Source organism: Pongo pygmaeus, chromosome 6 (assembly GCF_028885625.2).
Source record: "Pongo pygmaeus isolate AG05252 chromosome 6, NHGRI_mPonPyg2-v2.0_pri, whole genome shotgun sequence".
NCBI classification, from domain to species: domain Eukaryota; kingdom Metazoa; phylum Chordata; class Mammalia; order Primates; family Hominidae; genus Pongo; species Pongo pygmaeus.
Window position 1 is genome coordinate 6,952,393 of NC_072379.2, and position 12,064 is coordinate 6,964,456.

The 12,064-nt window shown below is 50.9% G+C and overlaps 2 protein-coding genes across 9 annotated transcripts in view; both read left to right on the plus strand.

Annotated features, from left to right (window-relative positions):
* Positions 1-6,039, plus strand: part of LOC129040831 (protein PMS2CL-like) — a 29,169-nt gene extending 23,130 nt beyond the window's left edge. Inside the window, 1 exon segment of the mRNA XM_063668102.1 lies at positions 3,717-6,039. Coding sequence (XP_063524172.1) covers positions 3,717-3,720 — 4 coding nt within the window. The 3' untranslated portion in view covers positions 3,721-6,039.
* A 431-nt stretch (positions 6,040-6,470) lies between these two features.
* LOC129041048 (radial spoke head 10 homolog B) overlaps positions 6,471-12,064 on the plus strand; it is a 42,412-nt gene continuing 36,818 nt past the window's right edge. For 2 of the 8 annotated variants that reach the window (XM_054496175.2, XM_054496182.2), the window contains exons 1-3: positions 6,471-6,902; positions 9,993-10,331; positions 11,473-11,548. In XM_054496175.2, the coding sequence (XP_054352150.1) occupies positions 10,078-10,331; positions 11,473-11,548 (330 nt within the window). In that variant the 5' untranslated portion in view covers positions 6,471-6,902; positions 9,993-10,077. Of the gene's footprint in view, positions 6,903-9,847; positions 9,877-9,992; positions 10,332-11,472; positions 11,549-11,943; positions 12,037-12,064 lie in introns of those variants that run through there. The other 6 variants (XM_063668103.1, XM_054496177.2, XM_054496176.2 and 3 more) reach the window with 6 other exon arrangements.

A 12,064-nucleotide genomic window follows, 5' to 3' on the forward strand; every position in this document is an offset into this window, starting at 1 on the left:
AACCCCGTCTCTGCTAAAAATACAAAAAAATTAGCCGGGCGTGGTAGGGGGCGCCTATAGTCCCAGCTACTCGGGAGGCTGAGGCAGGAGAATGGTGTGAACCCAGAAGGCGGAGCTTGCAGTGAGCCAAGTTTACACCACTGCACTCCAGCCTGGGCGACAGAGCGAGACTCCATCTCAAAAAAAAAAAACAAAACAGAATTCTTTTTTTGTTTTTTAAGACAGGGTCTCCCTCTGTCCCCCAGGCTGGAGTGCAGTGGCGCAATCACAGCTCACTGCAGCCTTGACCTCCCAGGCTGAAGCGATCCTCCTGCCTCTGTCTCCCAAGTAGTTGTGACCATAGGCATGCACCACCATGCCCAGCTAATTTTTACATTTTTTGTAGAAATGTGGTCTCCTTTTGCCCCTTGCCTCAGCCTCACAAAGTGCTGGAATTACAGGCATGAGCCGCCGTGCCCGGCCAGTATTCTATCTCAGAGCTTTGTCTGACTCCAACGCAGTCAGCGTTTGAGGCACCTTGTTCGTCTATGGACCTGATGGGTCATAACAACATTGGTAGATAAAGATTTGCTGCTGCCAGGACTCGGCGACATTGGACAAGATTCTGCAGAGTCATCGAGGCAGCAGGTGCTTCACAGGGTGCCGTGGTTGTCATTGCACGTGGTGTCACTGCCACTGCTCTGGTTGGTGTGGGAAGGTGGTAGCAGTGGTTACGCCTGCAGTGGGGATTAGCCTGATGTCCAAGAAAAGTGACTCTGTATCAGCTGGCCACTGGGAAAGGCCAGGACGCCATTCCTTTATTTATTCAGCAGATGCTCCTTGAGTCCCTGCTGTGGGGCCTGCCCTGCTGCAGGTGCTGGGGACACAGAGGTAACAAGGCGGCTGCAGCCCCTGCCCCTGTGGAGCAGACAGTGGGGAGAAATAGGCATCACCACAAATAAATGACACCCATTAGATGCCAGTAAGCACAGTCAAGAGATTCAAACAGCGTTTTTCTTTGTCTGTTTTTGAGACGGAGTCTCACTCTGTTACTAGGCTGGAGTGCGGTGGCGTGATCTCAGCTCACTGCAATCTCCGCCTCCCGGGTTCAAGCGATTCTCCTGCCTCAGCCTCCCAAGTAGCTGGGTCTACAGGCACATGCCACCACACCTGGCTAATTTTTATATTTTTAATAGAGACGGGGTTTCACCATGTTGGTCAGGCTGGTATCCCTCTCCTGACCTCGTGATCCACTTGCCTTGGCCTCCCAAAGTGCTGGGATTACAGGCATGAGCCACCGCGCCTGGCCTAAAACAGCGTTTTGGGACAGGAAATGACAAGAGAAAAACATGGTGACCAGGTGAGATGGTGGTCAGGGAATGGCATCTGGGCAGGTGGCATCTCAGCTGCCATCTAAAAGGTGGGATGGAAGCCAGGCATGGTGGCTCACACCTGTAATCCCAGCATTTTGGGAGGCCAAGGCGGGAGGATTGCTTGAGGCCAGGAGTTAAGAGACCAGCCTGGGCAACACAGGCCGACCCCATGTCTACAAAAAATTAAAAGATTAGCCAGGTGTGGTGGCATGTGCCTGTAGTCACAGCTACTCAGGAGGCTGAGGTGGGAGGATCACTTGAGCCAGGGAGGTCGAGGTTGCAATGAGCCAAGATCACGCAACTGCACTCCAGCCTGGGTGACAGAGTAAGACCTTGTCTCAAAAAAAAAAAAAAAAAAAAAAAAAAGGTAGAATGGAGCCCTCTTGGGTAAGAACTTTCCAAACGGAGGAAGTAGCAAGACTGAAGCCAGAGGCTGATTGTGTCCCTGGAGAGGGGAAGGGAGTGAGCAGAGCGGCGTCCAGAGGACAGCCACCTAGAGTGTTGCCGGTCATGCCTAGACCCTGGGGGTCTGTGCTGTGTGTGGCGCGAGCCACTGGAGAGAACAGACTGGAAGGAGCCCCATGATTGCAGTTGCTGGAGAGAGAACAGACTGGAAGGGGTGCCATGACTGCGGCAGCCGGGGAGAGCAGCAGCTGGGGACCACGTGGGGAGTGGGTGGGATGGAGCCTGCTGTGTGAGCTTCAGGTGTAATTTACAGCCATGAGATTAGATGAAATGACTCAAGGGCAGAGTTTAATTAGAAGAGGGCCCACAGTCTGACTTCTAGCCACAGTGTTTCTTGGATAAAGACCTAATATGGGCTGGGCGTGGTGGCTCACACCTGTAATCCCAGCACTTTGGAAGGCGGAGGAGGGTTGATCACCTGAGGTCAGGAATTTGAGACCAGCCTGACCAACATGGTGAAACCCCATCCCTACTAAAAGTACGAAAATTAGCTGGGCATGGTGGTGGGCGCCTGTAATCCCAGCTACTCAGGAGGCTGAAGCGGGAGAATTGCTTGAATCTGGGAGGCGGAGTTGCAGTGAGCCGAGATCGCACCATTGCATTCCAGCCTGGGAGACAGAGTCTCCCCACCACCCCCGACCTCGCCAAAATAAAAGGCATAATATGGACCTTCCAGTCTTGGAGTCTGTGAGTGAGAGTGTGGAGCTGAGCTCATAGCCGGGCAGTTTTGATGTCCTGAGTTTAGTGTGACTCAGTGGCCCGGGGAACCACAGGCTGCTCCTTCCCTCCCCGCCCTGGCCTACCCGTCCACCTCCGGTGTTGTCACTGCCTGCCCAGGAGGCCCCTGCTCTGAGCCCTGCTCACCCTTCCAGCCCCACCTCCCCACCACGCTTCCAGCCATGGAGCTGCCTTCCAGTTCCACGCTCGCCTCAGTCTCCTCCCCGCCTTACACCCTTTCTCCCTACTCTCCTCTACCTGGGTTTGCCACCGTCACCCTTCACCCCCTCCCACACCTGAGCAGGCCGCCTCGCCTGGGCGCCACCTATCTTGGTTCTCTGTTGACTTGTTGATTGTCTGTCCTCCTCCAACCTGCTGTCACCCCGGCCTTCTGACTGTGTTTGGCACATGGCGAGCCCTCAGGGTGCTGCAGGAAGAAGGGAGGTGACAGAGGGCTTTAGTCTTGTCTCCTCTCCTGTCAGAGGACCCATGGCAGGGAGGCAGCAGGGCCAGGGCTGGAGTGCTATGGGCAGCAGGCCGGAGCTCGACAGAGGGGGAGTGACGCCTGCACCCATTGGGGGAGAGGGTCCCGGGAGTGCTGCAGTCCCGAGGCAGGTGTTTACGTGATGGGCCTGTGCAAGAGGAAGGGAGTAGCAGTGCAGCTGGGGTGAGGAAGGGAGGCATTCGTGCTTGGAGGTGGGGGTGCAGGCACAGCCCAGCGAGGGCCAAGTCAGGGGACAGATGGGGGCTTTTATTCAGGTGAGGGGGAGAGCTGTGAAGTGGAATGGATAACCTGACAGCCCTTTAAAAGTAATCACTGGCTGCTGAGTGGAGAGCGGCTCGGAGAGGTCGCAGTGGGGTAGGGAGGCCTGCCGGGAGGCTGCTGCACCTGCCAGGGTGAGAGGGCAGGGTGGCTGCTGAGACAGGTGTGGTCGTGTCTCTGGAGTGGAGGTGGTGCCACCTTGAAGGAGCCACAAGGGGCCTGATTTCACAGAAGGGTGGAGGGCTGAGATCTAGAACCTAGGCTTCTCTGGGGGAAGGTTTTTCAGGGATTTTTCAGGGAAGGTGGTTTTTGAGCTGTAATCTTGTCCAGCCTTATTTTAGAGAAGAATGCTTCTGAAGAGCTGCCATTCTGACCTCAAAAAACTACTAAAACATTGAACCATTGTGTCTCACACTCAGGTGATGATTGGGACTGCTCTTAACACAAGCGAGATGAAGAAACTGATCACCCACATGGGGGAGATGGACCACCCCTGGAACTGTCCCCATGGAAGGCCAACCATGAGACACATTGCCAACCTGGGTGTCATTTCTCAGAACTGACCGTAGTCACTGTATGGAATGATCGGTTGTATTGCAGACTTTTATGTTTTGAAAGACAGGGTCTTCACTAACCTTTTTTGTTTTAAAATGAACCTGCTACTTAAAAAAAATACACATCAGACCCATTTAAAAGTGATCTTGAGAACCTTTTCAAACCAGATGGAGCATTGCTTGCAAATTTTTTTTTCTCTGTGTTTGCATGCGCTCGTGTGTGTGTGTCCAGGCAAGAACACGTTTTATAAAAATAAGAACACCTGGCTGGGCATGGTGGCTCATGCCTGTGATCGCAGCACTTTGGGAGGCTGAGACAGGTGGATCACCTGAGATCAGAAGTTCGAGACCAGCCTGACCAACATGGAGAAACCCTGCCTCTACTAAAAATACAAAATTAGCTAGGTGTGCTGGTGCATGCCTGTAATCCCAGCTACTCGGGCAGCTGAGGCAGGAGAATCGCTTGAACCCAGGAGACGGAGGTTGCAGTGAACCGAGATTGCGCCACTGCACTCCAGCCTGGGTGATAGAGCAAGACTCTGTCTCAAAAAAAAAAAAAAAAAAACCACTTTGGAAGTTACTCAGGCCTCTGCTCTGGCTGGACATAGTTTAGTCTATAACTTTCAACCCTTAACAATAATCAAATTCATCTTTGTTTAATTTCATAAATTTAAAATTAGGGTCCTTTTCAGTTAGTGATTCTCAGCCCTGATTCACATTAAATTTTTAAACAAGGGGGATTCTCTGCCCGGCTGGAAGAAAATGACTGGATGGGACAGGGGTCACTATTTGAAACATTCCTCTGTGCGGCCAAGGTCGCAAAGTGCTGTCCTCGCAGGGGAACAAAAAGAGTTTGATTTCTCATAATTTGTTGCTGTGATTTGGTTTCCTCAGGGTGTGAACTGTAGAACATTCCAGTTACTGGCCTTGAATGGTTCTGGGAATATAAGAATCCCTGTCTGTCTTTTCAAATAGTTTTCATGGAACCTTGTCCTGTTTGAACTGGGCTGAAAATGGAAGTAAAGATGCCCTCTTGGGGGCCCAGAGATGACAGATGTGGCTCCCCCTGCTGCCCCCACCCCTTCCCCAGACTGTGGGCGGCTCCCCTTCCTGCTTTAGAATCCCTTAGATGGAGGAGGCAGTACAGTAGTAACTGTGCCATCGTGTCTGGCACTGTGCTGGCGTGGTCTGCAGGATCCCACTTATGAACTCTGCAGATTGGGAGATGTGGCAGGATAACAGCCCCCAAGACAGCTGTGTCCTAATCCCCAGAACCTGTGACCACGCTGCCTCACGTGGCAGAAGGGACTCGGCAGGTGTGATTGAGTGAAGGATTTTTTTTTTTTTCTTTGAGATGAAGTTTCGCTCTTGTTGCCCAGTCTGGAGTTCAATAGCATGATCTCAGCTCACTACAGCCTCTGCCTCCCGAGTAGCTGGGATTACAGGTGCCCAGAACCATACCGGCTAATTTTTGTATTTTTAGTAGAGACAGGGTTTCACCATGTTGACCAGGCTGGTCTCGAACTCCTGACCTCAGGTGATCCAACCGCCTCAGCCTCCCAAAGTGCTGGGATTACAGATGTGAGCCATCATGCCTGGCTGAGTTAAGGATCTTGCAACAGAGAGATTATCCTGGATTGTCTGGGTGGGTCCAGTCCATTGGATGAGTCCTTCAAAGGTGGAGACCTTTCCCTGCTGACCAGAGAGAGGCTGCCTTGCTGGTTTTGGAGATGGAAGGAGGTAGTCAAGGATTGGAAGCAGCGTCTAGAACAGGGATTCCAACACTCCGGCCACAGACCAGTAGTGGTCCATGGCCTATTAGGAAGCAGGGTGCGCAGCAGGTTAGGGGCCGGCAAGCCAGCGAAGCTTCATTTGTATTTATAGCCACTCCCCGTCGCTGGCGTTACCACCTGAGCTCCGCCTCCTGTCAGATCAGCGGTGGGCATTAGATTCTCATAGGAGCAGGAACCCTATTGTGAACTGCACACACGAGGGATGTAGGTTGCACGCTCCTTGTGAGAATCTGATGCCTGATGATGTCACTATCTCCCGTCACCCCCAGATGGGACTGTCCAGTTGCAGGAAACAAGCTCAGGGCTCCCACTGAGTCTCTATGATGGTGAGTTGTAGAATTCTTTAATTATATGTTACAATGTAATAATAGAAATAAAGTGCACAATAAATGCAATGCGCTTGAATCATCCTGAAACCATCCCTCCCCGACCCCCGTCCATGGATAAATTGTGTTCCGCGAAACCGGTCTCTGGTGCCAAAAAGGTTGGGGACCGCTTCTGGAAAAGCTGGAAAAGGCAAGAAAACACATTCTCCCCCGGAGCCTCTGGAAGGAACCAGCACTGTGGGACTAATTTACATACTGTAGGGTAATAAATTTGTGTTGCTTCAAGCCACTAAGTTTATGGTAATTTGCGGCAGCAATGGAAAACTAATGCCTGCGTTATTCCTATTTTATGATGAAGCAGTTAGCAGAGCTGGGAAAACCCTGGCCTGCGGCCTCCAGCGCCCAGCCTTTCCCCCGGCCTTCAGGACCAGCAAGGGCGGGACACCTGCTTGGCGCTGGCGCGCGGCCCCTTTAAGAGAACAGGGTGGGCCTGGTGGCGTCCGCGGTTGCCTGGAGACCGGAGCCGGGTCTGGGACGCGGAGAGCCCGGCAACACCTCAGCCCGAGCGCGGCGAGATCTCTGGGCTCCTGGAGCGAGGTGAGCGCCCCAGGCCGCGGTCCTGCGTACGCCGGGACAGCCGTGGCGACCGGGTCCTGCTCCTTCCCGGCCGGACTGACGCGGCCTCCCAGGACCCGAGCACGTGCGTGATGGGCGAGGAGGGCCTAGGCCGGGCAGACCAGTGCAGGGAGCCGATTCTTCCCGGCTCACCGTAGACACAGGAGAGAGACGGCCTCTCCTTAAGCCCAGGAGAACAGAAGAAACATTAGGAAACACACTGAGAAACGAAATTGGCTTGATTTGTAGTTCACTTATTTGTAGGTCACTGAGAGAGGACCGAAAAGCTCGTAGTAAAGGCCCCTCTAAATTTAGAGGTGAGAGCACCTTGGGTGGGCTAGGGCACCCAGGGGCGGCTTCACTGAGACAGTAGTCGGGGAGGGGCGGGAAGGAGCAAGGCGATGTTGGAAGGAAGAGAGAAGGCTTGGCCGGGCGCGGTGGCTCACGCCTGTAATCCCAGCACTTTTGGGAGGCCGAGGCGGGCGGATCACCTGAGGTTAGGAGTTTGAGACCAGCCTGGGCAACATGGTGAAACCCTGGCTCTACTAAAAATACAAAAATTAGCCGGGAGTGGTGGTGGGCACCTGTAACCCCAAACACTTGGGAGGCTAGGGCAGAAGAATCACTTAAACCCGGAAGGTTGCAGTGAGCCAAGACTGTGCCACTGAACTCCAGCCTGGGTGACAGAGCGAGACCCTGTCTCAATAAATAAATAATGGAGGAAGAGAGAAGGCTGGAGATGGGTTCAGCTGGAGGGTGGGGTGTCCAGAGGATGGCATCCAGGAAGAAGAGGGCAAGAAGTGCCCACTGCACCCGTCGGGGCCTACGAAAAGGGACCAGACCTGGCCTTCACCACAGGGCTCACCTATGCATCCTGCCTGATGGACCAGGGTGCTTTCAGCGGGGCCAGATTAAGAAAGCCATGAAAACTATGGCTGTGAAACCCTGCACCGCAGCTCGTATGCCAGACAAGCAAAGATATGCGCTGGAAACGGAGCTCGAGCAACGATGCGCTGGAAATACAGCTCAAGCAACAATGCGCTGGAAACGCAACTCCACCACACCGGTCCTTGCTTGTCTGGAATATGAGAGGCACTCAATCGATGGCAGTGCTAGAGGGAGCAGGAAACCAACGATTTCAAGTTTGAAAACAGGAAAGGGACGAGATAATCACTCAATTTATTGACTTTGCTCTGTATCCTGTACTTAGGGATTTTTCTGTGTGTCATCGATTTAATTTTTATGAGACAAGTTACTGTTATTTCTGTTTGTGAGGCAGAGGAGATCAAGCAACTTGCTTCAGAACACAGCACTTGGCCGAGCTCAGTGGCTCATGCCTGCAAAGCTAGCACTTTGGGAGGAGAAGGTGGGAAGATTGCTTGAGGCCAGGAGTTTGAAACCAGCCTGGGCAAAATGTACAACACCCCTGTCTCAAAAAAAAAAAAAAAAAAAAAAAAAAAGGGAAACCAGCCAGGCGCAGTGCTCACATTTGTAATCCCAGCACTTTGGGAGGCCAAGGCAGGCAGATCACAAGGTCAGGAGTTCAACACCAGGCTGGCCAACACAGTGAAACCCCATCTCTACTAAAAATACAAAAATTAGCTGAGTGTGGAGGCAGGTGCCTGTAATCCCAGCTACTCGAGAGGCTGAGGCAGGAGAATCACTTGAACCTGCAGTGAGGTTGCAGTTAGCCAGTGAGCCAAGATCCTGCCACTGCACTCCAGCCTGCATGACAGGGCTAGACTCTGTCTAAAAAAAAAAACAAACCCCAAAAAACACAGAACTGGGCTGGGCACCCACACCTGGTGGCTCACGCCTGTAATCCCAGCACTTTGGAGGCCGAGGCAGGCAGATCATGAGGTCAGGAGATCGAGACCATCCTGGCTAACACGGTGAAACCCTGTCTCTACTAAAAATACAAAAAAAAATTAGCCAGGTGTGGTGGCAGGTGCCTGTAGTCCCAGCTACTCAGGAGGCTGAGGCAGGAGAATGGCATGAACCCGGGAGGTGGAGCTTGCAGTGAGCCAAGATCGCACCACCGCACTGCAGCCTGGGCAAGAGAGTGAGACCCCGTCTCAAAAATAAATAAATACATAAGTAAATAAATAAATAAATAAACCCATAGAACTGGTAATGGGCAATGCAGGACCCCAAATCCAGCTCTTGCACACTTTACAGTGCTGACCTATAAGGAGAGGGGCTTTTTTTTTTTTTTTTGGAGACAGAATCTCGCTCTGTTGCCCAGGCTAGAGTGCAGTGGTGTGATCTCGGCTCACTGCAACCTCCACCTCCTGGGTTCAAGTGATTCTCCTGCCTCAGCCTCCTGAGTAGCTGGGATTACAGGCATGTGCCACCATGCCTGGCTAATTTTTTGTATTTTTAGTAGAGACGGGGTTTCACAGTGTTAGCCAGGGTGGTCTCAATCTCATGACCTCATGATCCACCCGCCTTGGCCTCCCAAAGTGTTGGAATTACAGGCATGAGCCACCACACCTGGCTGGAGAGGGGCTTTTAAAGTGTGAATTGGCTGCATGCAAGACCTGAGAGGTGAAGTAGCCTTTTTCATGTGTAGGGTTACCTTTCAAAAAACAATGCTAGACAATGGTTCCAACTTAATTTAATTTTTAGGGCCAGGTGCAGTGGCTCATACCTATAATCCCAGCACTTTGGGAGGCTGAGACAGGCAGATTGCTTGAGCTCAGGAGTTCCAGACCAGCCAGGGCAACATAGCAAGACCCTGTCTCTACAAAAAATTAGCCAGGTGTGGTGATGCATGCCTGTGGTCTCAGCTACTTGGGAGGCTGAGGTGGAAGGATCGCCTGAGCCTGGGAGGTTGAGGCTGCAGTGAGCCGTGATTGTGCCACTGCACTCCAGCATGGGTGACGAGTGAGACTCTGTCTCAAAAATTAAAAATAAAAAAATTTTAGGAACAACCAATGCGATGTTGAGGTTGTATTTTTCTAAACTGATGGTACTTGAAACTTGTAATTATTATTGTTTTTGAGACAGAGTCTTGCTGTGTTACCCGGACTGGAGTGCAGTGGTGTGATCACCACTCACTGCAGCCTCGACCTCCCAGGCTCAAGCAGTCCTCCCACCTGAGCCTCCCTAGTAGCTGGGACTACAGGCATGTGCCACCACGCCTGGCTAATTTATTTTTATTTTTTGTAAAGAGGGGGCGTCTCACTACATTGCCTAGGCTCATCTCAACCTCCTGGACTCACATGATCCTCCCACCTCGGCCACCCAAAGTGCTGAGATCGCAGGTGTGAGCCACCACACGCGGCCCTGGTAACTAATTTTTCAGACTTTGGCAGGAGAATGATAATGACATTGTGTTGCAAAACTAAAATTTTAACTACAAATGAAAACCCCGAGTGTTTGGAGACGTAATTTTTATTTTTCAGATAAAACTCATCAGTGCTTTGAAACAAGCAGCTGTGAACCAAAGGAATCATTTGATTCAAGTAACCATTGGATCTTCCCAAGGCAATGGTGAAAGAAAAGAAAAAAGCAGACAAAAAAGGGGAGAAGTCTGCCCGCTCTCCCTCATCTCTCTCTGATAACCTAGACTTTTCCAAACAAGATGGCAACACCACTAGGCAAGAGATGTCCCCAGCTGGTGTCCCATTGCTGGGAATGCAGCTCAACGAAATGAAACCCAAAAAAGACCCCCGAAACGTTCAGCAGAACGAAGATGCCACCCAATACGAAGAGTCCATTCTGACCAAACTCATAGTGGAAAGGTGATTTTAATGGGGGTGCCATCGGGTATAACACTGCCAGTCAGGCGGTTTATCTTATTTTATTTTGAGAAGGAGTTTCACTCTGTCATTCAGGCTGGAGTGCAGTGGCGTGATCTTGGCTAACTGCACCCTCCGCCTCCCGCGTTCAAGCAATTCTCCTGCCTCAGCCTCCTGAGTAGCTGGGATTACAGGTGCCCGCCACCATGCCTGGCTAATTTTTGTACTTTTAGTAGAGACAGGGTTTCACCATGTTGGCCAGGCTGGTCTCGAACTCCTGACCTCTGGTGAGACACTTGCCTCAGCCTCCCAAAGTGCTGGGATTACAGGCGTAAGCCACTGTGCCTGGCCTGAAGGTAATTTTATGTATTTTAAAATTTTATTTTATTTTAGATTTAGGGGGTTACATGTGCAGGTTTGTTACATGGGCATGTTGTGTGATGCTGAGGTTTGGGCTTTTAGTAAGCCCATCACCCAAATAGCAAACATAAAGTCCCATGGCGCGTGTATATATAGTTTATTGTGGTGAAACATATAACAAAATGTACTATCTTATTTTAAGTGTACAATTCAATGGCATTAAGTACGTTCATAGTGTTGTACGACCATCTATTAAATAGTAACTCTTGGCCAGGTGCGGTGGTTCAAGCCTGTAATCCCAGCACTTTGGGAGTCTGAGGCGGGCAGATCACTCCAGGCCAGGAGTTTGAGACCAGCCTGGCCAATATGGTGAAACTCCGTCTCTACTAAAAACACAATAATTAGCTGGGCGTGGTGACATGTGCCTGTAATCCCAGCTACTCAGGAGGCTGAGGCGGGAGAATCACTTGAACCCGGGAGGCGGAGGTTGCAGTGAGCTGAGATCACGCCATTGCACTCCATCGAGCCTGGGCGACAGAGTGAGACTCCATCGCAAAAAAAATCCCCAAAAAACAAACAAAAAACCCCGAAACGCCTTCATTCCTCACCCCACCTTCAAACCCCTGGTAATCTCTTCTACTTTCTAGCTCTGTGTGTATATATATATATATATTTTTTTTTTCTGACTTCATTCTTCCCATTACATAGTTATATAGTTTAACCCACTGTCACTTGGGTTTATTCACATTGTTCATTACCTTGAATTACCTTTATTTCTTTGTAGCTATGAAGGGGAAAAGGTTCGTGGGCTGTATGAGGGAGAAGGCTTCGCAGCCTTTCAAGGCGGTTGTACCTATCATGTAAGTTGCCCATTTGAGCACCTGCAGGAAGGGAAGGTGTGGGGTGATGGTCGTAGATTGGTAAATCTTCAGTAAAATCCACTGATGCTTCAAAAGAAATCGGAAGCTCTTCATGCTGATTTTCTTCTGAAACCTGATTACCTATTTAAGGTAAAAATAATGCTCAGTATAACAAAAGTTATTTTAGATTTGTTTCTTTTCCTGATTATTTTATATTTTTTGAGACAGGGTCTCACTGTGTCACCCAAGCTGGAGTGCAGTGGCACAATCATAACTCATTGTGGCCTCGACCTCCCAGAATCAAACGATCCTCCCTCCTCAGCCTCTTGAATAGCTGGGACTACAGGCGTGTGCTCCCACGCCTGGCTAATTAAATTTTTTTTTTTTTTTGGTAGAGACAAGGAGTTGCTATGTTGCCAGGGCTGGTCTTGAACTGCCGGACACAAATGATCCTCCTGCCTCAGACTCCTAAAGTGCTGGGATTGCAGGTGCGAGCCCCCGCACCCGGTTGAGAAC